We start from the raw sequence: 27986 nt of genomic DNA, 5'->3' as shown, positions 1-27986 counted from the left end.
CATACAATGCCAGGATGGGTGCTGGGACGGATTTACAGGGGTGGATGCGGGGGGGGGGGGGGAGGGGCGGGCAGGGGGGCTACCCACCTCCCAACTCCCTTGCAAAAAATAAAAAAAAAATTAAAAATATTGTGAATATTATAGAGAAATAAATGATAACATACTGGTCAAGTAGCTAATTGTAATTGCATTGCGTAAGTATTTCTGGTATTATTTTACATTGAACTCACTATCTCTTTTCTGATTGTCCAAAAGCACACAGTGAATTTTGGAAATCAGCGCCTGTGATGTCATCTAGCTGCATGTCAAGGACACTTAAGGTCACAGGTAATCATGTCATGTATGACCACGGTGCATGATTTCTAAGGGTAATCAAATCAAATCAAGACTTTATTTATCCACGGTAAAGATTAAAGCTATAAGCTTATGGGGCCCGTGCAATAAAATAAAAGAAAAAATACTAAATACTGTAACCTATTATCATTACAATTAATTCAAAAATATGTTCTAAAAAATCATAGAATTAGACCTTTCTACAATTCCTAAATCTTCTTTATATCGTTCACAATTTCCCCTAATATATTTAGTTCATATTCCACTTCATATTCCATATATTTAGTTCATATTCCATATCAAGGGAGGGGTTATCAGCCTTAGCGTTCGGCTTTAGCTGATAACCCCTACCTCGCCCTTGATTATTCTGGATATCACAAAAACCTCATCTAGTATTGTTTATAACAGTTTTCAATCTGGTTCCAATTCTCAAATTGCAACAGTTTGAGGACATGAACCCATGGATTCTGACACCCTTACATACCAGCCACCAACCCTTGAAAATCCTGGATCCACCCTTGATGTGTTACGAGTTATGGCCTTTAATGACAGCCCTAATTTAGTGGTCCCTCGCCCTCTAGACACCCCCATAATATTGACACCTCTATAATATGAACAGTTCAGTTTGTCCCAGAGATACCAGAATATGATTCGTGAATATAATCTCTCTCTCTATAACAAGGTCACCTCAACAATAAGGATGTTTGCCCATGCCCCTACAGGGCACTCCCTATAATGGCCATATGGGGAGGGTCCTTTCTCAGGCTGGAGGTATATAAAAGGGTATGGTTTGCAGGAGTTGAAGTATTGAGACGGGTAGAAAAAACTGTCATTTAGGTATCCAAAAGGGACTTTAAAAATACCTCATACAGGTATGTTAGTGACTAGGTGCAAAGAAATTTTTTGGGTTTGAAATAAACAATTTGGTTTTTTGTAAGAAGAAAAAAATTCTGGTGGATCTCTTTTGGGTAGAAAGATTTTTTGCAGGACTTTTTTAGGGTCGGTAAAAGCATTATGTATATGGTATGCGACAGGGGTACCATTTTCTTAGAAGGTATCTGAAAGGGTTACCTTTTCTGACTAAAAAAGATCTGTTAAAGGGTAAGGGTTTGGACCTTGGGGCATACCCCGTATAAAACTCTGTTGAGTACCCCCCGGTAGGGGCATGCCTCCTTAGTGTCCATATGTGTTAAACATATTTTGTGTTAAACATGTTCAACTGTACTTCAACTTGGGAAGTCAGAATCGAGTTATAACCAGTTATTACTTACTCTGTCGTGAAACATGATTTTGTAACAACCATTCATGTTAAGTATTGTGAAAGACATTGGACTGGAATTTGCATGAAATGATCTTAAATACATGGATTGTCTTGCGTTACATGGACGTCTTCACTTAAACCCCATCGCCGAAATTCAATTTACGTGAATTCTGTTGAACACTATTTCGTTTGAAAGTGATGAATTCTGCTGCACAAAATCATTTTACCTTTAAATTAGGTCTCTAGATTTATACCAAGAACGTGACCAATTAATATAATGAAAGTGCAAGCGTAAGCCGAAATAATTTTCGAAAACCCTTTAATGTTTACGGCATCGATTGTTTATTAAAACCGTTGTCACTAAAAATATAAGCTTTCTATATTATAGACCTAAAAGCTCAACAGGCAGGAATAGAAGGCTTAATTAAAGAGCAAGATCATAAAAAAACCGAGATTTCCTGCCTGCTAACTTCAGTATATCAAGAAAAAGTTAACTTACGTTCAAGGTTGCGTGACAGTTTCAATTCCGGGAATCTGAAGGGACTTTTCTCCGAATCCAATTAAGGTCATTAAGTTCTTGCATCACTTAGTTTTGTCGATGATTTTCACGAGCTTTTAAGACTAATTATAGAAAATAAAGTGCTAACGATAAGTGAACCATTAAATTTTCTTCGTCTGGAAAGTAAAATAATCCCTTTGAAGCGAACATTTCGTGAGAATGAACGAGTTATTCCTTTAGTCGTTCCAGACTCCACGCGGAAACGAAAACGGCGCCTTGTAAAGAATGCGTTTGGGGGAAATTTTTATCGTTTTGAGTCACAAATCGTACGACGTTCTTAATTTCTATTCTATTTTTACAATGAAAGCAGTTGCCAAGTGACGTGAGCACAACTACGAAAGGGAAAGCCCCAAAAACGAAGGAAAATTTCCATTACATAGCGAGGAAATATTTTCATTTCACTTTGAAAGCCCCATTGTAGCGAAACATCATGGATTTTAAGGTTAACTCGAAAGCTAGGTTTTGAAAGAACAAATTTTCGATGAAGTCCTTAGCACAGTCGATTATAAATAACGTAACGCTTTGTTCGGAAAGAAAGAGCAAACACTGGCGTATTTTCGATGGAAAATATTTCGCTGCTTTCTAACCATATGTGATACCTGTTATGTGATGACTTGAACCGTCATCTTCAAAGACATTTACTATACACTTGCTGCGATTATTGCACCCTTTCTTTTTGCTTCTTTTAGTAGGAGAATAAATAGGCAGCAAAAAAGTAATTGAGAAACATTGTAAGACGACTCAACATGGACATAGTTACATAAAATAACGACAGACATAAACGTTTGACAATTTATTGGGACGACATTCATAATAATATTTACATCACAAGCTTGTTCACTCCATGCTCAGACATTACTCGTTTTTAACTTCACGTAGTAGCGAACAAAAAGCTTTTCTATAGCACTATGTTACCGATATTGAAGGCTTATAAAGGACTTATCACTTGTAAAGATAGGAGTAAGCTTAAAAGAACAATAGTAACTGTTTACTATAAGATTGCAATAAGATAATCTTAAGTAGTCGACTTTCAATACGACAGAATCTTCAAAGTAGCGATTTAAACTGTAATCATATCACAACGAACAGTTATTTACCTTATAGTTTGATTTTATTGATGTTGAACAGAAGATAGAGACCTGCGTTTAAGTTCATGTTTACAAGCAAAACAGACCACCAGGTTTTTAAACACTGAGCGCTGTAAGGTAATGACCGGGTATAACATTGATAAGAGATAGTAGTTAATTAGAAGGGACGTGTTTGGGCAAGAATGTTTCAAACAGAGCATTTTTCGCAAAAACGAAAATGAAACAAACCAGGTGACGTGTGGCCATTGGCAATTATTAAATACATGAATTTTTATTGTGACGGCCTCTTAAATAACGCAACGTTTCAATTTCCAACTTTTCAGTCGATCTCGCCTAAAGTACTTAATGTTACAAGGGATTTTTGGTTCTGAAATATCTCAGTTCTAACAATGCAACTATTTTATCCTATCAACCAGAAATCCACTGCTGGCTATTTCTAAGCAGCTTAAAGCACTTTGCTCGGCGTTCATGCGATCTGATCCAGTGAAATAGTGTGTTCATTTCCGAGTTTATCCTGCCAACAAAAGCAAAGAGGATTTATTACTTTCTAATGCTGAAATGCAACAATGAATTAAATACTGCACTGTCTGATGTCGGAATTGGCCGATAACCTTACACAAACAGACAACTCGATTCTTCAATAATAGCAATCTTGTGCAAAAAGCAAATATTCAACTACACTATAGAACCTATTAAGGACTTATTCTACAATTTATCACTTAAGAAAAGTAGCCAAAAGGAAGCCGTTCGTCGGAATATTGACTTAGATAGCTTTCTACTCAGTTTCGAGTCCAAAATCTGAGCTGCAACGCAAGATAAGGAGTTGTTTCTAACCTTCAAACACGAAGCACTCTCATCGTTTGGCTTCGTTTGTGTTGCTCTTTCGGCCTTCTTGCCATTGTCTAATCTTGGTTTCATCTAAGTAACGAAGAAATAACGTTAGCGTTGGGTTAGGCGTTATGCAGAAGCGAAGATGCCCTGAGATCGCTCAAATAAAAGCAAAACAAACCATTGGGTAACTCTGGTTCTCGATGTTCGTAGCCCGTTGGTGGTGTGAGTGTACAACCCCATGCTAAAGCGGCCACTTTGAGACGTTTTTCGAGACTTTTTCCGTCGGCGGCTGGCTCCATTTCGTTTATACAAGAAGTAAGACGCAAATCGCAGCGAATGAATATAGCAAATGATAAATTTCACAAAGCCCAACGTGGGAGGCAGTGACCTGAATATTAAAATACCACAAACAGCTGACGGGGGAGTCCCAATATCTCGTGCCCTCAGGTTTGTTGTGACAAGTGCAAACGCTTAGAGCTCTGTCAACCAATCAGCGTTCTGTAAACAGGACAGCCATGTCATTTTCAGTGACAGCTAAGGGTGGATATAATTGATGTCTCAGTGGAGGTAGCTATATTTTTATTTTGATCAACCAATCACCAAACGAGGATCTTAAACCTTCATGTGCGTATATGCAGATTAAAAACATGGAAACGCTTCTGCACGCAATGACTCAAACAAAAAGACCTGAACAATTTGGATGAAGTTGCTCGTCCAAAAACTCAATTTGACCGCCCTGGATCGACCATCTGACCGTTCTAACGATCCGCTCTATGAAGTCAAAAATGACCAAATAAGGTAACGATTATAGCAGAACGTGCTCGCTCACAATAAAACTGCTTCATAAGCACATTCCACGTGATAAGAAAATGACTACGTTGCACTTTCGATTTATCTGTCAACACAGCAGTTTCTTTGTTCCATTCGAAACTGCTCGCTTAGCACATTCTTGTTCGCTTACGTAACAATAAACACGAAACCGAAAACGCTTTGCAAGCACCTTTGCTTCACGACAACAAAGACCGTTTACTCTAAATACATTTTTTGCCAAGGTGAAGGACACGTACCGATTCAAGCCACTGCGTCCTTGACAGGCAATCGATCACCTTTCAGTGACAGCTGCACGTGAGGAGAATCTACGCCTTGATCTTCTCGCTGTAAATTGCTCCATTAGAAGCCATTTCAAAGACGCTAAATTACCTAGACAAGATTTTTGTGGGGTTGTCTACCTTAGGAATCGCGGAACAGCGCGAAATTTACAAAATCTAAGGAAAATTTGATTACGTGCAGAGATGCCATGCCGGTATCCTTTTGATTGTAAATAAGTGTCACATGAAACGCGGATGTATTGCGTGTGGCCCACGCGAAAAATTTCCCTGCGTGTTTGTGACTACCAAAACAAACATCCCTGCAAACCGAAAGTCGAGCAAGAGGAAGGTAAGTAAAGCTACCCAGATGAAATTACTAATCATCTCTAACAGAAATAAGGTTAGCTTCTGCTGTTGGTATGCACAACCAGGTACGAATCATTTCGCTATACTTCTTTTGCCTCGTGTCTGTATGTTGAAGAAATATTGGTATAACCTGCATTAAAGAATCCAAGGATAGCGATCAACACTCATCGTTCTCGCATCCTACAGTCACTTTTGTTCCTCACCGTGCTTAAGTATTACATTTTCGTTACAAGGCATTAAACATGTTTCTTTTCTTTCTTCCTAGCTCGGAAGGAACATCAATGGCCGTCCATGATTTAGCAAGGTACGAGCAATCTTATAAGTTACAACGAGAAATTATTTACAAAACTGTATGGTAAAGATCGTACAGTCTTCGCTGTTAAAAGATGCCTTCTCTTTGTATGTGTTTATGGCACAAATATTATTAAACCTAACCTTGAAAACAAAATATCCATCGAGTGTTGTTTGTTGAAGTAACTGCGCTTGAGAAACTCCGAAACAATCATTAGATTTCCACAGGGATTAATGCAAAATAATCTATAGCATGTTTATCTGATATCTCTGAGAGATCTCAGTACGATTGAGTTCATATGAGACGAACAGATGAATGACTTTTCAGCCCAGGTCTTGGACTGAGGATCTTATTTACTCCTGATTGTGAAAGAATTGAAATCGAATTATTGTTCAGTTATATACCTCAACTGAGTTTCCATTTCTGACCACTTGAAACCGCTCTCCATTTTAAGGCTCGTTTTGTAACAAACAACACTAATCTATCGTAAAATATTTGCTAGTATTTCAATGAAAATCATGGAAAAACCAGTATATCGCTATTGCTGAGCTGCCAACGTTGTGCTCAAGATACTAGCTTTCATTTAACACTGGTATACGAACCTTCTCAGTCACATTGCAATGCGTTTCAGCTAAAAAAAATGACTTGATTACATTGCCATGGACAATAATGAAGTATACATTCGATTTATACTACACGAAAAAAGTTACTTATAAAGTCTCAGCGCACAGAGAATACATATGCTAAAGGTTAAGACAAAGCTATGCGTGACGAAAGTTCTCCACTGTTATAATTCACGCAGGCGTTTGCGCGCAAACAGTACAGTGTTGTGATTAGAAACGGTTGCTTGTATTGCTTTGTAAGCGTGAAATAATTTCCTTATCACATTTTACAATGGCAGAATAACAAGTAAGTCTTTGCATAACGCTAAACAAAACAATGGATATGATTAAGCGAGGAAATGAGCTCATAACAAATCGCATTCGACAAGCTCACACTGACAGACAAAATATACACAAGATTTTCTTTCAATTGTGTTCATATTCAAAACTATAACACCCTCCATTGTTTACATGAAATTGTTCGCAATTCACTAATTTTTGATTCTGGTATTTATCTAAGCCAGCAATGTCTGTAAAGCCCGATGCGCGAGGCTTCCATATAAACAGCGCACACCATCAAAAAGATATAGGAAGTTAACTACACGTTTTAGAGAAGTGCAGAAGATATTAACTTAATGCGCGTTGCATCCGCAAGCTCTTAGTGCGTAAGGAAACGAAAAACGCACACGAAAAAAGAAAAAATACAAATCTTACTCCAATTTTCCAACAGCAACCGCTGCTTTTGTTTTCCAAAAAAAAAATCAGAACTTTGCGTATCTCTTCTATTTCGTAACAAACCCAAGTATAACCCACGAATTGACCAGCTACATAAGAAATGTTTCTGCGCAAACAATCCAAAGCATCCTACGTACTCTATGAATGCTACGCACTGGTAAGCAAGTTACAATCTTGTTTTCGCGAGCGCACAGCAAATGACGCACAGACATTCATTTCGCACGTGCAAGGGCCAAAACTAGGCGCCCTGATATACTACATAACGTACCGCGGGAAACTGCACCAAAATTCAAGGGATTTCTCCCTTTTTGCTGCCTCGGTGTCTCATTTTGATTGGATAACTGGAACACAATGAATTACAAGGTATAAATACCTAGCGCGAATACAATTTTGCATTTGCGCTCACTGCGAAGAGAGCCATTGGAAAACTTAGCCTGCTACGCGCAATTTTGTCAAGCTTACGCAATGAATCAACCCGAACCTGAAGGCTATTCTCGTTACGAGATACTCAAGATATGGGTTCCTACCCATGGAGTTATCAACATCTACAGAAAGCCTAGGGGAGGTGAAGGCGAATTTTTGCAAACGCATTTGGCCGTCAAAGACATCCACACTAATCTAAGTATTGTTCTTTCCACAGAATATCATGTGGATAATGGATTTATGTTCGAGGAACCTATCAATCTATTTGGCGTTGAAAGACTCCGAGTTTTGGCATCACATGGTAGCGTGATAGAAATTACTAGAGATCAGTCCGTTCCTGAATTACAGAACAAGTACACCATCGAGCCAAGCCTTTCAATGGAACAGTACGAAGTCACTGTGAAAGACCGTCCGCGTTAGTACAAAGTAAGTACGCACTGTCATTTATAACTTGTGTTGTTTCACGAATGCTAAACACGAGTTCAATTCATAACGTATTTTCTTGGGGCAAAAGTTGTGCGACTATCAAAATTCCAATATCGCCAAAGTATCGACGATGGGTTGATTATTAAGAATAGAAAAGAAAAGAGAGGAAGGATTGTTAAACATAATAGCGAAGTAAAGTCTAGTGTGGGCGTACAATCATGGATGTATCAAAATATCTGCGGTTGAATTTTGTCTGACAACGCTTTGTTTGCCTTGATTGCAGAATACCTTACAGATCAGCTTGTTGTAGTAAAGAAGAATGCTGAACTTAGCACCTTTGTAACTTTCCAATTATCACAGCAGAGAAGAATGCTGAACTTTGCACATTTGTATCTTTCCACTTATCACTGTACAATAAAGTTGATGATTTGATTGCTTGAAATGTCCGTCTGTTTACTGTGCATATGCGAACAATATCAGGTAACCGCGCGCAGCTGAAAGTGGGATCAAAAATAGACCATGACGCAGAATTCTTTAGTTGTGCGCAGACGCGCATTTTTAAACACATTTTGTGAGGTCGCATTTAAGACAACACCTTGGCGCAAAGAAACCATTTCGCTTGAGACCCTGTTGGTGTACGAAAACACGACAAGCAACTGATTCCAACATGAGCGGGATTGAAATTGAAGACCCAAAACACGATGAGAGCTGCGAGGCAAAAAGGATTGGGCAAAATAACAAAGAAGAAGCGGAATTAACCATCCCCTATCCGCCGAACCAAGGTAGACTAGATTATCTTTCTCGTGTATAATTCGAAGACTTCGGCCTGAATTTGTTGCTTTCGTATTTGCTCGAATTCCAAGTTCATAACGGCTATTTGGTAGAAACGAATGAAGGGGTGAGACTCGGCAGATCGTATCAAAGATTGAAAATAGTTACTCCGACAGGAAAGCTAATCTTTGTTCGTCGATATGATGACGGAGGTTCTTTAGCATACTCTAGAAAAGATGCCTTATTGCAACCGTTTTTATTTTTCTAGACTTCGTCGTAACCACATCTGGATATCGTGTTTTGAGCCAAGTGGATGTTGACCAGCGATGAATTTCGGTAAGATGCTTCGCAAGCATATTTTAGAGTGACGCATAAACATATAACGACAGGGACTTGCCCGAACGAGAAACACTATTGATTTACATATGTAGAACATTTTGTGTTGTTCTAATCTCTCCTGATCTAGATATTTTAGCATGAATAAGGAATATTGGGTGGAATTACTTCTGACAAAAGCACGTGAAAATCGACTTAGCACAACTGACTAGAAAGCTTTACTCCAAATTTAGGGATCATATACACAGCGTTGAACAAACCGATCTTAGTTTATTTTTTTAATTTTCAGCATCAGCGGTTCACAAGTAGATGAGTTTATCACAAGCGCCTTAGAGGAAACAGCATTTAACATAGAACCAAGCTTGTGTGTTAAACCAGAAATAGCTATTTCGATGTAATGAGAGTTCCATATTGTCCTGTGCGATGAAGTAATAAAGGAAATCTTTTAATCGCTCAACTTTGTGTTGTCGTCGATAATGCGCGATAATGCGCGCTCCATATAAAATGCAAAATGTTCCAATATTTCAGCGTAATCAAAGTACCTTTTCTCCTTCCTGTTATCCCGACCGAAGCGTTTCTTAAAATAGCGCGTTAATCATGCTGATGACTTGAGTGTCTCCCGTGCAAACAAGCTAAAATATTTTGACAAGACATATTGCCATCATATACGGATAAGGTCTTGCTAGTTTCGCACAGGCTGCTTTTGGCGATGACAGCTCGCTTGGTTCATGTCTAAGTTAAGTAATATGTTCAAGTTCAGAGCACAAAATAATACATCGAAACGCGCGCGCGCACCCTGCGAGGAAACTCGCAATAATGACGCGCAGAATAAACCAAACATTCTGGCGACGAGTTCTTATTTACCGAAGTATTTCATAATTACGGTCGAGATTTCTGGCCATGGAGCTACCCGAGCCTGATCATAAATTCGTTGAAATCATTTAAGTTGTCAGAGATTACCACTGGTCTTCAGATGTAACAATATATTGCAAATCGGAGAATAGGAGTAAGTCGATATTTTCTCCCCAGTTACGAGCAGTAGACCGTTGAAATCAACGCGGTTTCGTTTTACTTCGATCGTTTTAGAATTTAAAGTTGAAGGCGGGTGCAAGCTTAAGGAAAATTCCACGGCGGACTATCGACAAGTGTGGATTACAATGGCTAACGAACGCCACACTTTTTATTTTACGCGCTTTTAAACCGGAGGTAAAATATGTTGCTAAAAGTGCGCAATCATTTTTGCAACAACCGTGCTAAAATTGCTTTCTGTTTCCTATTGAAAGTCTACTGGGTCGATGAAGGATACTGAATATCTGGACCTAAACTAGTTCATTTTTAAAGCAAGGTAGGGTAATTGAGTTAAATGTCGTAGTTTTATTACTTTAGAATTCTTCGTTTGACACGCGAGCATCTTTAAGCGGTAGAACTAGTAACCACAAACATCAAATACCGTCCAAATATGCGGACATTTATTCCATAACTAAAGCCATCTACAACGTCAGAAAATACCGGAAAATCGGAGTCAGGTACCTAATCACTAAAGACACTACATGCACAGAAACATTCTTATACGCGACGTGTCCAGTGGAATAATATCACGTAACAACTCACACACGCTTTCGACGACAGAAAGGCTATGATTTGAAGAACACGATTCCGGCGCCGTTTACATCAATTCCTTATTTTCATCACAGGTTGTATGTGGAAAAACAAAGCCCTGTCATAGTAGAAGAAAGTAGTATGAATGTAGCACTATTCTGAAATTACTTTGACTTGAATGGTTAATTGTCCTGAGCAAATTATTTCGTCTAATCAATTTATTACTGGTTTGTGTTGTAGCTAGTGTCGAGCCGCTAAATAAAATGCTTCCAGGTAAGGTTAGAATGTTTTTCATCAACGATATCCGAGGTAGGCCGACGTGAATGATAAAGAAAGATCAGGTGTGATTAAAACTAAATTCTCATTTCCCCTCTGGTCTCATTTGTCATATAATGAAATGTGTTTTGACAGTTGGTGCCGCGCAGCGCAAATATAAAAACATGTTCGAGACCACGCGCGCGTCAAAGTGAAGCCATGCACATCCGCTATTTCCGTCGCCAATCACGCGTTCCGTATCAGTGTATTGCACCATCACTCGCTCAACTCCCTGAATAAATTGAGACGAGCACTGCTGTTTCCGCCGACTAGAGACTCGCTAACAGGAGTGATAATTCAGTTTTTCGCTAATTCGACCCTTTTCAAGCTAAAATGAGTTACTTTCAGTCTCGAGATCCGACAAATTCTTTTTACGAGACGGTTCAAGTCGGAAGAGACTACAGTTCTTACCATGAAGTGACGATCTACTACTATAATCGAGGGCGAGGAGGTAAATCAAAATTGTTCCTTTCGACTTGTTTTTTTTTTCTGCGCCATTTCGACTTTGTAACACCATACAGTAAATGTATCCAAATTTCACTTGCCTTCTTTTGTTAGAGTTTAGAGTCACAGATGGAGGAAGCATTCTATGGGTACAACAAGACGGAAGAGATCGAAGACTTGGTGTTCAAACTAAATACGGGAATACTTTTCAAATCACCCGTCGTCACAGAGGAGGTTTGTGTGCTTGCGTGCTAAATTTCTCCCAGTTGAGGTCAAATATGACCAAATTGGTACAGCTAACACAATTCGTTTTTATCTTGAAGGATACTATTTCAACACTTACGGATTCTGGAAAAAGGAACTGGGACGTACATACTATTAAACCCTAAGGTAATTGCAATTTGATAATATGGAAAACAAATCATCAACTGTGTCGAACAACGTAGGATAAATCTGTCATTTCTGTGTAGACAGCCTAGTAGATACATGTAGCAGTCTTACTGAAACATTGTAACGGCGCCAAACGCTGCTAAATATATTCCAATTTTCACTCGTTCAAACAACGTGCTTTTACTTTTTCTTCCACTTTAGACCTTTGAGACGAGGACAAGAGCCTATTCCTGGGAGTGATGATTCAGTATAAGACCCTCATATAACGATTGTTTTATTGTGAACACTGTTTATAGGTAATAAAGTTGTTTTATCTTACTAAGAAGAGAATTGTGTAACGTTCTTGTTTATTTCTATGCTGTCACATAATCCCCTCACGTCACAGGGAGCAGCTAAAAATAATCGATTACCAAACACATGAAAATGCGCAACTCAGCATAACGTACGGCGGAAACGCGCGAGTATAATTGAACTGAGGCAGCGGAGTAGACTAATTAAGAACGACAATATCGATGACTAAAAATTGTTACTTCGAAGGCTTAAGTGATGGACGTCAAACGAGATAATAACAACGGAAAAACGAGATTTCGTGTGACCCTGACAACATCGGAAATGATCACAGTATAACCTTACTTTACTGTCATTTGTGTTACTATTCTGTAATGTAAAACAGACATTAAGAAAGCGCGGCGCAAAATAAGAACGTACTCAAGAACACGCGCGTGTTAAATTGAAGCCCTGCACACGTGCCGTTTCAATCACGCGTTGCGTTTTAATGTATACATAATCATGAGCTCAACAGTCTGCGTGAAATTTCCAACGAATGCCGTTATTCCCGCCGACTACAGTCTCGATAACAGGCGTGATAATTCAACTTTTCGCTGTAATTCAACCCTTCTAAAACTAATATGACTTTGCATCAGCCACCGGATCCATCAAATTCATTTTATGAGATGGTTCTGGTCGGAAGAAATGGTAATTCCAACCACGATGTCACAATCATTTACACTGTCTACAATCGAGGAAGAGGAGGTAAGTAAAAAATGTTTCCTTCTCGCTTTTTGCGCCATCTTGACTTTGCAATGCTTTGAAATACATATATCCAACATTCGCTTGCTTTCAATCTTTTACTAGAGTTCAGTGTCACAGACGGAGGAGAGAAAATCTGGGATAGGCCAGACGAAACAAATCGAAAACTTAGAGTTGAGACTAAACACGGAGTAAGATTTAGTATCACCCGTCGTCGTGGAAAAGGAGGTTTGTGTTTTTGTCTACTCCATTCTTCTCAGTCGGACACAAATACGATCAAACTTGTATCCCTAAAACAATTCATTTTTATCTTAAAGGATACTATTTAAACACCATTGGATTCTGGATGAAAGAATTGGGACGTACATACTTCTAACCCAAAGGTAACTGCAGTTTGATAATATGAAAAACCAATCATCAACTGTGTCGAACGTAGGATAAATCTGTCATCAACTGTGTCGAACATAGGCTAAATCTGATATTTCTGTGCGGACAGTCTAGCACGGACATGTAGCAGTCTTACTGAAACAAAGTAACGGCGCCAAACGTCGATAAATGGAGTTCAATTTGCATTCATTCATACAACGGGCTAAATACTCTAATTCTACTTTTTCTTCCAATTTAGACTTACCTGACGAGGACCAGAACCTATTCCCAAGATTAATGATTTCATATAACACTTTAAAATAACGATTTTTATTTGTAAAGCATTTCCTAAGTAATAAAGTTTTGAATTGTGTGGCGTGTTTTTCTATTTCAATGTTGTCACAAAATCTCTCTTGCATCATAGGAAGAAGCTAAAAATAATCGATTACCAAACATATCAAATACACAAATCAGCATGTGCCTTGGCGCGCATGTTTACAACCGCATACGCGCAAGAACAATCGAACTGACGCACCGGAGCGTCAAGCGAATCGAGGAACTCGACTATAAGCTAGCTGTTCAACATTAGACGGCGGACAAAATGGGTGACGGATACAACCCAGATGAACCAAACGCGCGTAAATTTTGCGAAGTGATCCAGATCGGAATTGAGGATGATACCGCTGAAGTGACCATCTTCTATACTCCAGAAAGAGGTCTGGGTTTATAAATTTCGTTGTTGCGTCTGCAAAAATTGAGATGAATTTACGTGAAATTGTCGTTAAAACGCTCAAGTATTCTTCATGCACATAGAATTCAAAATCAGCGATGGCTTCAAAGCTGAAGATGAAGAAGGGCATAACTATGGGCGACGATATCGACGATTAAAAATTGTTACCTCGAAGGCTAACGTGATAGAAGTCAAACGATATAGTAACGGAGGTGAGTCTGTGTAAGAGGCAGAGAAATCTTAGTTTTAGTGGAAAAAAGTTTAATACACGATCCGTCTTTTCTTCTTCGAAGAATACAACGTAGACGCCAACGGGAAACGATATTACTTTGATGGACGAAAAGTGGAAGTATAAATGTAAGTTAACACGCTTCGCAAGCGCGCTTTGTTATACATTTCAAAGTATTGTTTTACGAGACTCGAGTATTTCCTTAGCCCCAAAGAATTAAGATTACTTAAGCAAGCATAACTCTACGTTTACGAAAATCACACTAAAAGTACTGAAATGCCTATAAACTGTCGATTATCAAGAATTAATTTTCTCTTCTGTGATCTTGATTACAGATTGTTCGCGGAGGGCTGCAAGAAATCGGACATCTGTAGATTTATTCACAGCAAAATGTTTCATACTCTAGTGTGAAGTGAATAAAGTTCGATTTTTGATGTAGAGTACTGGGTATGCGTTATTGTCTTAAACAGATTTATTGGCTCAAAACGCCTCCTTCCCATGACCGAATTTTCCTCCTTACTACACTTGTTACTACTTACTTTTATTGTATTCGCGATTAGTATTACGAGAAATAGTAATATTGTATATTGTATGGTTGCAGATACTATACCCTTACCCGAGTCTACGAACTACATTAGAAGCTGGCAAAATGCGCAAAAACCACGCGCACGTACGTCGCGAAGGCAGGCTTCGCTGCGCGCAAAAGTGCTTTGTGACCGACATCACTGATAAAACGCTAGAAGCAAATCTTTGGCTTAATCTGTATCAGTGTTGCTTAGCTCGAGTGCGCTATTTGGAATGCAAAATTCCCCACTAAAATGTGCAGCTTACAAACGAACGATTTCGTAGCCAAGTCTGTGAAATAGCCAAAGTGCACAGAGACAATGGAGACCTTGCAGCAGCAATTTACTTCAAGAAAATGGAGGTCAAACGTATTCGTTTACTTGCCATTAATAGCAGAGCTTAGAAAAGCGTCAATCACTGCCAAAAGGGAATTACACTTGCACTTTGTAAAACGAGATTGGATGTGACGTCAATAAATTGAAAATAAAACACTCAAGAGGGATTAGTCTGTTCAAACTCTGTTCTCTCCCTTCCTCTTGCTCCGCCCACTGAACTTAAATTAAACCATTCAAGTGTTACAGGCGCGCGCGCGCGTTTAGAACTGGTAAACTACAAAAAAGATCAGACAATCCAGCACAGAAGAAAATGGGGCTTGTAGCTGAGATTAAAAGGAGTTTTAGAATAGCATTCGATTTCTAAGAATTTAAATGCAAACCAGGAAAAAATAAAACAAATGTGGAGCGCAAAGGGTGAAATTAGCTCTGCGTAAATACAGAAGCAAACTTTCGCGCGAGGCAAACCAGTCTTAGAAAAACGCGCGACTAAAACGCGCGCGATGAAGGGAATTAACGTTCATACAATGTATTAACACTCAATGCGTCTGCATAACAAAGACCTAATTTGAATAAACGTTTGCTTAGCGAAGCAGTTTTGTCAAATGATATTTATAACGCGCAAACAATTATTCCCTCTAAAACGTTCTGAACCAAATATCTAAACGATCCGAGCAAAAATGTCAGAGACGGAAAAAGACGAGCCTCACAACGACTTCCGAGAAGAGGTGAACATTGGCACTGAATGTATACATCGCCATGCCAATGTAATCGTATCTTTCGACTCGCGGACAGGAGGTACGTCTCTGTCGCAGTTTTGCTTTGCTGGAAATTACAAATGTACTTAGATTTAAACTGCAACCTCTTAGCTTTCACCGCCGAGTTGGGGTCTATTGTTGAAATAACTCCGCAGCGGATAACCCAAGGAACAACAACTAAGTTAACAGTTAAATCGGATGGAGGATCCCGTTACGTTGTCAACCGAAAACCAGGAGGAGGTTTGTATTGATGATCTCCGTAGACTTAAGTCGAGAGACTAGGCATTCACTAACTTGCTGATCGCCAAATAGTTCGTACAAAAGGAGGATTTAACAACCACTCAACGGCCACGCCGAGTACAGTGAGAATTAAATAGGAAATTGATGCCGTTGTGTAGAGCTATCCAGTTCGCCTAACGGATGCAGAGCTTTCCAGAAATGAACGACTAAATACAGCTTTCAATTGCACATCGAAACACTGAATTTTTACGGTCGTGGTTCTGGTGCTCTACGTAAAGCAGAGTTTAGTCATTTGATGCTCTTTGTTTGCTGTGACGGCGAAAAAATCTATCACGATGTTAACGTGCTGAGTAATCGCCTGTTCCTGTATCTCTCAGAAATGTCTATGCTCTCCTCGCTTGTACAGTCGGCCGCGTATTCTAAGATTGAGCCAGATTTCCGGCAGCACTCTTGAAAATTTAGGAGTTAAGTAAATCATCTCAGTTCCTAATATCATTCTTGCATAATTTTTACCATAGTCTACGAGGCTCAAAGCTGGTTTACTTGGGTAACCGTCACGAGGACTCGATTAAATTGAGGTAAGAAGTTGAAACATGAGAATAAGACTTCTAATGCTACACGAAGAGATAGCATGCCAATGAACGCGCATTATCTCTGAAATTGCTCTAATAATTCCATTTATATTTTCTCCTTTCTGATCTTGATTACAGATTGCTTCGGAGCACAGCGACCATAGAAGTCTAGAGATTGCTTATAACGCATTATTTGAAACTGTAGTGGGGAAGAATTAAAGTTTATAATTCTGTGTTGGAAACGTGTATCAGTATAATATAAAAGATTAACTCAACATTGATTACGCTCCACATCAAAGAGATCCTTAGCATAAACCCTTTCAGTTTACTGGTGCAAAATAAAGAGGGACAGAAATCAATAGCAAATTCACGAAATAAACGCGCGCGTGACAGAGTTCGTTCAGTTAACTGTCACAGGTCGTTCGATAGACTGAGCTTTATTCATCTTCTGTCACAAAACGACCTAACACGAATATCTTTAAGATATTCACGACAATTTTAGCTCCATGAAAATTTTGGCTTGATAAAACCAGTGTTCTCGTTGACACTTCAAGCGAGTCCTGACCAGTTCTGGAAGAGATTTTCATGCGTTGCCTGTGGGATTGTAGCAATTCTAACCACATGAGTTTGTTTAAAAAAAAGCGAGAGGTTGGACGGTAATTCGCCTCCAAGCAAGCGAAAACAATTTCTTCTGGTCGCGCAAAGTGAACGACGCGCGATTTAAGAGCCAATTTTCCGTGCAAAATTGACTTATTGAACATGCATAACTGTACTGAATTCGATGGCGCAGCTTTGTTAGCTGTATACGATAATTACAATTCGTTAAACTTCTACGCTGTATTGAGTTATGATTTCAACCAACCCTCGTGACTACTAACGTACTCGTGGCATAAATATTGCCGCCTGCAAGAGGAGCTTGGGATACATGACATCACTTACATATGACATCACTTGTACATAAAGTGCCGACTCGTAAAACTATTGTGACACATCTATATCGAAAGTCATCGAGCTCGAACCCGGCAATTTTAAATATAGACTTTTGGCTAAAATGAGTCTGTATCAGACTACTGATTTTAGTAACAGTTGCGAGGTATTGAAACTATACAGAACAGTATATGAGCCTTATCAACATGAGGCGACGATATTCCGAAAGCCAAACGGAGGTGAGGCACTCTGAGCTAGTTTGACGCGTTATTTGTTAAAATATCAAACCCTGTACGATTACCTTTCTTCATCGTTTACTCGCAACAGAGTTTGAAGTTCACGGAGCTTGCTTGGTGAGTGATGAACGAAACCAAGTTTGGAATGGAGGACGAATGCGATACGATAGAAGACTTAAAATCGTAACAACTTCGTACAACGTGGTGGAGTTCGAGCGCCGTGGGACAGGAGGTATTTCGCAAATGCTTTTCTTGTTTGAATTTACTTTTAATTGCAAGAGAGTAAGTGAAATGTTTTTCTCTACTTTTAAGAATACCGAACGATCACCGCTGGATATTTTCTAAGTGACCCAAATTTTGTACCGGTTTGAACGAGGTAAGTCGACTGTAAATTGTGTGTCAAGTTCTTCGATTCTTTACACAACTGGGGAAACAAGATGGTGGATAACATAACTAAATAGCCATAATTTCGGTCTTACCTATGCCATTTGCTAACTTGAAAGATTAAAATGATCATTTACGCTTCTCACTGGGTTTTATTCTGCGTTTAACGTAAGCGATATATTAGGTGTTTATACACACAATTGTCGTCGATGTTGCCATACTTTGTGATCGTTAAAATGTTGCGAGTATGGCCGAGTGGCTAAAACAATCTCGTTTAACTCTCTCGACAGTTCGACGAAGGTGAAGGAAAACTCAAGGCATGTAACCACAAGACCATTAGTGAAGAAAAACGTGCTGTAATAGTGATATTCACGAATAAACGTTCTTTTCACATGTTATGTGTTTATGTCTATTCATTCTACTTTGCGCGCCCAAAACTAATGCTTACCGCTCTGAAGAATAAAACTACAGAAGAAATATAAATACAATGTTATCGCCGAGATCATACGGAAAAATCGAGAAATCCAAACATTTCTTTGCGTCTGATATACTTTGTTACAGAGATATGATGCAATGTCTAGAGCTGAACATGCTTATCACGAGGCACAAATTGCTCTCTCTGCCTACCGCCGCCCCTGTCTTCTCACTCGTGTGGAAACTAATTGAATTCACAGTTTGTAAGAGAGACAGGCATAATTACAGATGCGCTTCCAACAAGCGACCCAAGGGCAAAGATCTGACTTTTGATATGCTAAGGTGGATAAACTTCTTAGCTTTCCTTGTATTTGAAAAAAACAAATGTGGAGCTAAAATATTCGTTTGCGTCTAAGGGACTGAAATTAACTGTGAGGAAATACATAAACAAACGCACAGCCAGAAGTCGTACGAGAATGAAACGTGCGCGCGAGAGGGCGCGCGAATCCATAACAAGCACACCCACGACTAACACGCACGCGTGAGTGAGAGAAAATAACATTGCGACAATATTATTGATAGTCACTGTGCGTCTGCACAGACAAAGACTCAATTTGAATAAACGTTTGCTTAGCGAAGCAGGTTTGTCGAATAATATTTCCAGGGGGCAAGCTATTCTCTCTCAATTGCGTACAAATACCTAAACAGTCTGAACAAAAATGAATTGCTTTCAATCAGACGAGCCTAACAGCGACTTCTTTGAAGAAGTGGAGGTTGGAAGACGTTTCCATCTATGTCCCGATGTTAAATTTACCTTCAACTCGAAGACTGGAGGTTAGTTTTGACTGGGTTTTGCTTCGTAGAAAATCTCGAGTTTTCTTAGATTTCAATTGAATTTTGTCAGATTTCGATGTGCTATTTGGACGCATTGACCATAGAACTCCCTGGCAGATAAACCGAAGGAGACCAACTATTTTAACTCTCTCAGGCGGTGGACACATTTTTGTTGTCACTCGGCGTCCAGGAGGAGGTTTGTAAGAATGATCATTTAACCCTGTAACACAACGGCTACTTCACCGAGTGCAAAGTGAATTACAAAGTCAATTCATCTTCTCTAAAGTATCTTGCCACTATCTAGATTCACTCAGTTTGTCTATCGATGACAAAACCTTACTCGACCTGGATCAATATGCAAAGATACCGGTCTCTCTCAAAAAGGAAACGTGAAAGCTCCACCGTTGGATTTCACCTTCATGCATACAGCATAGTCTGGTTATTTTAAGTTGCTGTTTTCGAGAAACGATTAATAAGAGTTCCAAGATGTATAATTTGAACCGTTTTAGCGACCTGTTCGTTTCCGTTACCGTTGTGGTGGGCTTAATGCTTGGTTGGCAGAATATTGATAAATTACTCCAGTGTCTAAAATCGTTCTTTCTTATTCTTCACTGTAGTCTACGACACCAACACTTTTTGGACTTGGGTAACCGTTGAGAAGTATCCAATAAAATGAGGTAAGAAGTCAAAACAAAGGACTCCGAAAAAGTCGCAACAAGGAATTGTCTGCGAATGGTCTCAAAACACTCTGGAAGTGCAACAATTCGTCAATTTTCCAGTTGTAATTTTCCTCTTTCTAATCTTCTTACAGAATGCTTTGAAGTGCACTGATGTAGGAAGTCTGCAGATTAATTACAACGCGACCTTTCCATAGCACTGTAGCAAGAAAGAAATAAAGGTCATGTTTTGTGCCTTGAAAATTGTACATATGTAATATTTCAAATAGAATTACTGGCTTACGATTATAATCTCGAAGACTTTAGAACTTGATGACGTCACGTGAAAACGATCTTAGGACGATGTGTTCAAGATTGGTTTTCTCTTTTCCTCCTGCTCCGCCCACTGAGCTAAAAGATAAAACTCACAGCCTCTACTTACCAAAGACCTAATTTGAATAAACTTTTGTTTAGCGAAGCAGATTTCCAGAATAACATTGCTCACGCGAAAACAACCATTCGCTATAAAGACGGAAACATCTATCTAAACGATCTCGCGAAACATGGCAGGTTTTGAACCATACGATCCCAGAAACGATTTTTTTGAAGAAGTCCATCTTGGAAGGCGATTCCCTCTGTGCTGTTCCAACGTGATATTAAAGTACGACTCAGCCACTGGAGGTGGGTATTTATATCACAATTTCGCTTTGCAGAAAGTTTCAAATGTATTTATTAAATTTGAGTTGAATTCTGCTAGGTTTCACGGCCCAGTCAGGACGAATTATCCAAAAAACGCCACAACGAACACAAAAGAACACACCAACTACATTAACGGTGAAAGCTAAGGGAGGATGCGAATTCCACGTAACGCGAAACCCTAGAGGAGGTTTGTGTGGATGGTTACGTTACATTATATCAACTTTCCTTTCTGTTCGCACACGGCCACGCATTCTTGTTTAAAGAGAGTTACGACAGCGACAGCGAGTACCGCGTAAATTAAAAAAGGAGTTGATATTTTCACAAACAATTGCCGCATCATTTAAAGTTATTCAGTTTGCCTGTCGCATGCAGAGCTTTCTTTCAAATGAATACCGAATTACAGCGTTTCATTTTAATCGAAAAATTGAACCTTCACTATTATGGTTACCGTTCTCGCCGGCGTAACATAGAAGTGGATCACTTCAAGTTGTTTTTCAGAGACGGCAAAGAGATGTACCAAGATAAATAACGCACGAGTACAGACACTGCTCGTTTCACTGAACCTTTTAAGCGACTTTCTTGTTGCCGTTAGCTCTGTGGTTCGCTTACACTCCCCCAAGGCAATGTCTTCTAGTCGAAAATTTTCTCAGTTCTCTTTGCCAGCTTGTTTGGCAGAGTGTTTCTATCATATCGAGAAGGGAAACGTTTAGTACCCTTGAAAACTCTGGAGTGAATCAAATCACATCAATGTCCTTCTTATTCTTCACCACAGAATACCGGGTCGACAATTGTTGCACTTGGATAACGGTTGAGAAAATGTACAAGACTAAGTATTAAGGTAAGGAAGCGAAACAACTCACTCATCAAAATTTTACTTTAAGAAATTTACGAGAATGTCTGTGACTAGATGCATGTTTATCTCTAAGACGGCTGGGATTTGCCGATTTATCGGTTATAATTTTTTCCTTTGTGATTTTGATTGCAGCATGTCAAAGAAAGCTTGGACGTCTACAGAATGCTCATAGCATGCTGCAGTGTTACGTCAATAAAGATCACATTTTCTGTGCAGAAACGACTATGTAATTTTTTTAAGGCGATTTATAGGCTGAAAATGCGTCCTTCCCAAGACCGAGTTTTACTTGCTACTAGACTTGGAATATAGTCTACTTTGCGTAAAATTGCCCTTGTAAATGCTCGAGCAAGTTTCGCGCGCGCATATAGAAGCGCTCGGGTCAAAGTACGGTGGAACATTTGACAGACGAGCCATCAAGCTTTCATGAGATCAAGTCTGAACTAGTAGCTCTTACGCGCAAACTTTTGAGACCACTGCAACAGCAAATGATTTGTTTTGCGCGAACTACAACACATATTCCGGCAACAGCGACCAAAAAACGGGCAACGAATCAGCGAGGACTCGAGAAAATTCGCTATTTTTCAAAACATGACGAAGTTGCGAACATAAATGCTCATCCCCATGCCCAGTGATCAAAATAACACTGCTTTAAATCTTCAATCCCTCCACCTTGCTTTGTACGGAAACTAATTGTAATCACAGCTGGAGGGAGATCACATAATTAAAGCTGCGCATCTGCCAAGCAGCCCTAGGGCAAATATTTTGATATAGCTCGCCTTAACTAGATCAACATGACAATCACCTTTACAATTTCTGCGTTACTAAGATTCTTAGATTTCTTTGTACGCGTTCTAAAGTGACGCGAATAAAAAATAGCTGTGTACATGTAACAGGAAAAGGCGCTAGACGAAAAAGACGCCCTACCCGCGCGAAATTGTTGCGGTTATTAGTCGACGTTGATAACCACCCAATATCAACGAAAATCTACTTACAAAAGTTACTTCTGGCCGCTTTTGTCTGCACAAACACGTCATTGGCGCCGATAAACTTAACAGGTGGGCACGCTTGGAATCCACGTCATATGCAACTTAGAAATACCACTTATCCATACTGCGCGACACGTTTCATACTTCGCAGGCTCGCCGCTACACTGGTCTTCAAAGACTGAACATGGACGAGCCAAAAAACAATTTTGTTGAAGTGATTAAAATTTGGGAGCACCATCTTAGTGTCCATACTGTGGCAATCATAATATATGACTCAACTGGAGGTAATGTTGTTGAACTCCTCTTTTTCGTGCACCTTTCCAAAATTTTTCCAACAGATAACATTTACTTGTACTTGTTACAGCAATTGAAGTCCAGTTAGGACGAAAGATTTCGGGAAATAGGGATCACTTCGAGTTCGTAAAATCTGAGGCAGCAATCGTTGAAATTCAGCGAAAGCGTGAAACAGGTTAAGACTTCTTAGTTGATTCACCAAATGATCAATTTTAGCATTAAGTTAGCAAGGCTATGCTACAAGAAACACGTTTTCTTTTAAGGCTACGAGATTATCAAAGGAGGTCACGCTCTCACAAAGAAAAGAATATATTATGAGTGAGGCAAGAAATGTAACATGCATTTATCGGGCGCACTTTAATTATCGATTCAACTGGATCAAAACCAGTGTCCGTGTTGAAGAAAACATCTTTTTTTCCTAAAATGAAATCAGAAAAGGTCTTCAACTCCAACCAACACAGGCGCACTGAAAATACAACCTAATCTTAAATACTGTCGTTCGAATTGTCTGTACAATTCAACACCAAAATAAAACAAAAGAACATCCATAATGTTTGTATTCTGAGGTGCCCAGTTAGAACCTTAGTAAAATGTCTTCTGCTGGTTTGTTAGGACGCATAATCAAAGAATAACATTAGCTCCTGATAAGTTATCTACCCAGTGAAACTAACAGATTGGCGCACGTATCCAAGTTTGAGTAAGCCGAGCTTTGTTCCTGCTGAGCAGTCATTTGTATACGTCATGTTGTCAAAGGCTTGACAAAAGTTCAATTTCCTCGACAGCTTCGACACCACGTTGACGAGGTTGACCGCGAAAGAAAGACGCCTTTACAAAAGGATTCAATGATGATGTGACTGATCGATAAATAAAATCAGTGAAATATCAACTTTGTAATTGTTTTGTGTGAAATGGCTCGTCATTTGGTGCGCGCAAAGTATAGGGTAATTCACAGCCTTTGGGACACAACAAGACTTTAGATGAAAACACGAATCTCGCGCGTAGAAAGATGTTATGCAATGTGCCAAGCGTCTAGAAACATCGATTGAAACCCACGAGGTGCTAATGATCCGAATCTATTTTCCCTCTACCTCTAACCCTCCCATTTATAATTGCACTAACCATATTCAACGTGCGACAAGAAAAGCCAAAGGGCAAATACTTAAACTTTCTCAGGAAAAAAAAAAAAAAAAAAAGGACTGCTAAGTTCGACAAATATTAGAAACAGGTTTAGAGCCATGCAACCGACGATGACGCAAAGTTTCGATTCTATTTGACAAGTTCAAAAGAAAGAAATCACTAACGAGCGTTTGCACGCTACCGCGCGCGTATGGGGGACGCGTTTTCACGCGCACGCGTGTGAGAGAACGTGCTGGTTGACAGAGAGGACTAAAATTAGATTATTCTGGTGCTGCCGTCATTAAGGTATTAGCATAATTTGCGCGCATGGTCGGTTTATCACTCGCCGATTAAAACACGTTGTTCTGAGCAAGAGTAAGGGCGGTTTCAACTTAAAGATTACAATTACACTTACGAATCAAACCCAAAATCTCCCAGTCGAGGGATCCTACGAATAATTTCGTTGAGTTGGTTCAAGTATGGGGAGGTTTCCTCAACGAATATCTGGAAGGAGTCGTAATGTACGATTCGAGAAACGGGAGTAAGTACATTCTGCGTCAACTTTCCAACGGTCTCACGGCAGCTTTTTTTTAACAAACACTGTCTTATACCATCGTAGGGTTTACGACTCAAGCAGGGTACATTATTGAAGAAGGAACACTGAATGGCAACGAGGCTTTTAAAATCATCTCGACTAGAGGAGAAATATAAACGATTGAACGACTATCAGGTATTTAATGAAATATACACTGCCACGCTGTTATTGTCTTGCTACTATTTGTAGCCCGCTTCTTCGAAAATATTGTGCACTTTTAAAGGACGAGACCAAAGGAAGTATACAATTGCAGATGGAGGCGGCAAGGTCACCGCGTCAAGAACTAAATTCCCAGCTAGTTAAAACCAAGGCAAGAGACTTCTACCTTGTTGTCAATAAACGCAACGGGCTAATCGATCCAACAAATGACAAATTTCTAAGACGCAAAGTACTACTGAATTTATTGTAAGCAACACAAACACGATGGAACACTGCGAAGATCAGTCCTTAACATCACGCTTACACAAGCCAGCTACGGTTACATCTACTGACAAATCACAGCATTCTGACATTCTCGAGTGCCTTTAAATCGTTCGCTAGCTCAACGCTAGTTGCCGTTTTACATTCAGTTACGAAAATCTAGATATAGATTGAAGCAAAATTCACTTTCTCAACAGCTTAGTGACGACTTATGCAAGAATCAGCGATTACAGATGCCTCATAACAAAATGAATAGTAGTTATATGTAAAAACATTGCTGATCTAGATAATAAACTGAAACTGTTAAATTCAAATGTAGACCATTTGCCTATACTTCGCGCGAACACAGTTAAACTTTTACAATACTTGCACTGCGGTAGAAACGAGTAGGACTTGAAAATATAATCAAACTACACGACGAATAGTAAATCAGAAATGCGCTCCCAACACGAGCATTATACAGAAGAGTGAAAACATCTCGTTTAATTAAATGCCATGTCATGTCTCGAAATGCTAAGAGCCGCACGCGCGCGATACCGGAGATCCAAATTTGTTCTCTCCCTACCTTCGCTCCTCCCCTTCCTAAGCGACTGATTAATTAGCATTCTTTGTTGTTGAGTCAGATACCTTACGCTAGGAACAAGCCTCATGGAATTAAGTTTTTATAACAAGCCATTTTGCTCTTCAATGTTGGGAGATCTGTACTAAAACACATTTTGCTATTTACTTGAAAGAGTACATTCTGTAAACCTATCAAACCATAGAGCCGCCTTAAAACTGTCTAAACGACAATTTTGATTCTAAACTGCGACTGATTTCACAATGAAATAAACGAAGCGCACACATCACGCAACATTGAGATCTGTCCACAAAGACTGGCTAAAAAAGATTCCAGAGTAAAACGAGGCGCTTACGAAAATTTTTGTCGTTTTATCCTGCTACACACAGCCAAAACTAATAAAATTTAACAATCGAGTTAGCCATTCTATTTGTCATCGAAACTGATTGTAAAGGTACATCACAGAAATGCTACGAAATGTTAACTGAACGAAACGAGGCAGTCTAAATTCGGACAAAAACTATCATGAGAACTTAACACTTAAATCAGAAGAGAGAGTGAATCAGAATTTCACGATCTACGTACTACCTTCCGTCTCAATTACAACAACAGGCCTAGTCGAAAACAATTAGATGGAACAAGACCGAGCTTAGAGGGCAGATTATTAAGCCTTATATCATTTTAGAAACAAATAAGAGGGAACGCACCTTCAATTGCGTTCATCTCCTCCAAAGCTCTTCTCTACTCAAACTGTATGTCCCAAACACAATATTTACGAACATTAAAATCTCTCTAAAACATTTTTTTTTCCTACTGCGCAATAAACATCGCAGAACGACTGAAACTTTCCTTGCCTCTTAAATAGCCACAGAAAATTTAAAGTGTGACGTTTATACTTTTATGAGAAGCTATTGGTCGCGTGCTTTTATTTTGTTGGGACGCGCATTCCCCAAAGCACCTAGGGCGAAACGTCATTGGAGGAGGACAGGCCATAATTTGACAGCTTGTCAATCAACGTCGTCATTCACGAGCAATGACATGTCTTTCTTAGGCACTCGATTATTCTCGTGCTTGTGTGATCAATACATAAAATTACACAATGGCGTTTCGATACAACACACTAGACGCTAGGAAAGCTGAGCGCTTAGTCGTTACAAAGACTTTCCTTTACATGGAAACGAAATGAATCGATCAATGGAAGGAATTCCAGAGGTTTCCTCGCATTTTTCTCTATAAAGCAAAATGGGCAATTCATTCATAAGAAGAAAGACAGAATACCACGAAACAGACACATCTGCTCACGTCTTTTGGAAGAATCGAGAGAGAAAAACGAGTTGGAACGTATTTCATTTGCTTATTTGTGTCATACTCGGAATGTCTGAATGCTTTGATGTTATAACGTTCCTTTTCTTTGGCAGTGTATAACAACGTGGTAAGACACAACAAGCACAAATAAACAATCCAGATCAAAAAAATAGTAACTCAACGTTCAGGTTATACCCTTTCGAGGATAAAGCTCCTCAAGAACCATCTAAATTCAAACTATTTTTATATAATAAACATTACAATCATAACAACTTATCAAATATTATGTTAGATTCCCCAGTAAGACACTTGAAGTTTAATCCCTGACCAGGCTCCTTGGAGAAGACACCCTACCCTCTCCTCCCTAGTGTATAAACGGGAACTAGCCAATTTTGCCATTTGGCGTTTGATCTAGCCATCTGACAGAATGTTAGAGGCTGTACTAGTGTGCTGTTTACTAGCGTCCATCTCTGAGGAAGAACTCATATTGCTAGGTGCCTTATCGTATGAAAAAACATACTTTAAAACCACACACAACTTTAGCTCGTTTTTTGAGTGATCTGCCCCAAAGATTGTTGGCTTCATTCGATATTCTCCCAACAAATTGGCGTAAGTTATGCTTGTGAACGTATAGCAATGAAATTGGCTACATTCAATATTTAAGGGTTGTTTTTCCCTGACATTAGGCTGACTAAAAGATGGCCATAGATCCATTTTAATCACTCGGTGATCGAGTCTTCTAGAACATCCTAATGAAACAGTACAACCCCGAGCAGCCATAACGATTGTGACTTAATCATGTCCGTCTGTATCATGTTTTGTAGATGTTCAAAGCCAGCAGATCAGCAACGTAGATAAGTCAAACTGAACAAACTTGACAAAGTTTGTCCTCTTGTAAAATGTTAAAAAAACACCACACGAAAATACGGTGACAACGATTCCATTAGAATATTCACACACTCTATTGTTTTATTCAGAGTTAAAAGCTAACGCCACCTTGTACAAGATAGTAAACAGTACGACCTGAAA

At 39.3% G+C, this 27986-nt stretch overlaps 4 protein-coding genes and 1 long non-coding RNA gene across 21 annotated transcripts; 4 read left to right on the top strand and 1 right to left on the bottom strand.

The window, feature by feature from the left end:
* Positions 1–79: 79 nt before the first annotated feature.
* LOC145492099 (uncharacterized) lies at positions 80–26444 on the bottom strand. Of its 3 annotated transcripts, XR_014049942.1 has the most exons (4): positions 26360–26444; positions 4251–5656; positions 4076–4159; positions 80–3755 (listed from the first exon to the last, which is right to left on the bottom strand). It is a non-coding gene; the product is annotated as an uncharacterized LOC145492099 (long non-coding RNA). The 3 variants fall into 3 exon arrangements; XR_014049943.1 differs by lacking the exon at positions 4251–5656 and having other exon boundaries at positions 26360–26443; XR_014049941.1 differs by lacking the exon at positions 26360–26444 and having other exon boundaries at positions 4251–4574.
* On the top strand, positions 5420–9557 carry LOC145492082 (uncharacterized). 4 transcript variants are annotated; one of them, XR_014049918.1, is made up of 6 exons: positions 5420–5509; positions 5792–5830; positions 7796–8004; positions 8288–8786; positions 9044–9111; positions 9401–9557. XR_014049918.1 is itself a non-coding variant. In XM_081471402.1 (3 exons), the coding sequence occupies exons 1-2, from the start codon at positions 7621–7623 to the stop codon at positions 7996–7998; spliced, it is 303 nt and encodes a 100-aa protein (XP_081327528.1). In that variant the 5' UTR covers positions 7149–7620; the 3' UTR covers positions 7999–8004; positions 8288–8439. The 4 variants fall into 4 exon arrangements, 2 of the variants coding, with proteins under 2 accessions (XP_081327528.1, XP_081327527.1); XR_014049919.1 differs by having other exon boundaries at positions 5505–5591; XM_081471402.1 differs by lacking the exons at positions 5420–5509; positions 5792–5830; positions 9044–9111; positions 9401–9557 and adding an exon at positions 7149–7720 and having other exon boundaries at positions 8288–8439.
* On the top strand, positions 9568–15513 carry LOC145492086 (uncharacterized). Of its 8 annotated transcripts, none has more exons than XR_014049925.1 (7): positions 9568–10117; positions 10198–11476; positions 11584–11703; positions 11793–11859; positions 12061–13116; positions 13206–13271; positions 13514–13860. XR_014049925.1 is itself a non-coding variant. In XM_081471415.1 (6 exons), exons 3-5 carry the CDS (start codon positions 13856–13858, stop codon positions 14337–14339), a joined length of 306 nt encoding a protein of 101 aa, XP_081327541.1. In that variant the 5' UTR covers positions 11849–13116; positions 13206–13271; positions 13514–13855; the 3' UTR covers positions 14340–14341; positions 14549–15513. The 8 variants fall into 8 exon arrangements, 4 of the variants coding, with proteins under 4 accessions (XP_081327541.1, XP_081327540.1, XP_081327542.1 ...); XR_014049924.1 differs by having other exon boundaries at positions 9568–10317; positions 10395–11476; XR_014049923.1 differs by having other exon boundaries at positions 9568–11476.
* Positions 15564–17126, top strand: LOC145492091 (uncharacterized). Of its 2 annotated transcripts, none has more exons than XR_014049926.1 (3): positions 15564–16107; positions 16626–16685; positions 16818–17126. XR_014049926.1 is itself a non-coding variant. In XM_081471424.1 (3 exons), exons 1-3 carry the CDS (start codon positions 15790–15792, stop codon positions 16682–16684), a joined length of 306 nt encoding a protein of 101 aa, XP_081327550.1. In that variant the 5' UTR covers positions 15564–15789; the 3' UTR covers positions 16685–17126. The 2 variants fall into 2 exon arrangements, 1 of the variants encoding a protein (XP_081327550.1); XM_081471424.1 differs by having other exon boundaries at positions 15564–15907; positions 15979–16107; positions 16626–17126.
* LOC145492083 (uncharacterized) lies at positions 17157–26363 on the top strand. Of its 4 annotated transcripts, none has more exons than XM_081471404.1 (8): positions 17157–17845; positions 17934–18218; positions 18517–20811; positions 20888–21016; positions 21602–21667; positions 21815–23137; positions 23226–23285; positions 23745–26363. In XM_081471404.1, exons 1-2 carry the CDS (start codon positions 17731–17733, stop codon positions 18185–18187), a joined length of 369 nt encoding a protein of 122 aa, XP_081327530.1. In that variant the 5' UTR covers positions 17157–17730; the 3' UTR covers positions 18188–18218; positions 18517–20811; positions 20888–21016; positions 21602–21667; positions 21815–23137; positions 23226–23285; positions 23745–26363. The 4 variants fall into 4 exon arrangements, with proteins under 4 accessions (XP_081327530.1, XP_081327532.1, XP_081327531.1 ...); XM_081471406.1 differs by having other exon boundaries at positions 23226–24619; positions 24698–26363; XM_081471405.1 differs by having other exon boundaries at positions 23226–24808; positions 25291–26363.
* Positions 26445–27986: the final 1542 nt, after the last annotated feature.

This window comes from Orbicella franksi, chromosome 7, assembly GCF_964199315.1.
Source record: "Orbicella franksi chromosome 7, jaOrbFran1.1, whole genome shotgun sequence".
Taxonomy (NCBI): domain Eukaryota; kingdom Metazoa; phylum Cnidaria; class Anthozoa; order Scleractinia; family Merulinidae; genus Orbicella; species Orbicella franksi.
This window is presented reverse-complemented; position numbering and strand designations above follow the sequence as displayed.

Bases quoted from the DNA above. Each gene is read 5' to 3' on its own strand.
- LOC145492082 (XM_081471401.1), top strand. From the start codon at position 7,621: ATGAATCAACCCGAACCTGAAGGCTATTCTCGTTACGAGATACTCAAG.
- LOC145492086 (XM_081471413.1), top strand. From the start codon at position 12,768: ATGACTTTGCATCAGCCACCGGATCCATCAAATTCATTTTATGAGATG. The intron at 12,892-12,993 runs GTAAGTAAAAAA...ATCTTTTACTAG, and splicing joins CTACAATCGAGGAAGAGGAG to AGTTCAGTGTCACAGACGGA.
- LOC145492091 (XM_081471424.1), top strand. From the start codon at position 15,790: ATGTCAGAGACGGAAAAAGACGAGCCTCACAACGACTTCCGAGAAGAG. The intron at 15,908-15,978 runs GTACGTCTCTGT...GCAACCTCTTAG, and splicing joins TTTCGACTCGCGGACAGGAG to CTTTCACCGCCGAGTTGGGG. The intron at 16,108-16,625 runs GTTTGTATTGAT...TTTTTACCATAG, and splicing joins CAACCGAAAACCAGGAGGAG to TCTACGAGGCTCAAAGCTGG.
- LOC145492083 (XM_081471404.1), top strand. From the start codon at position 17,731: ATGAGTCTGTATCAGACTACTGATTTTAGTAACAGTTGCGAGGTATTG. The intron at 17,846-17,933 runs GTGAGGCACTCT...TACTCGCAACAG, and splicing joins ATTCCGAAAGCCAAACGGAG to AGTTTGAAGTTCACGGAGCT.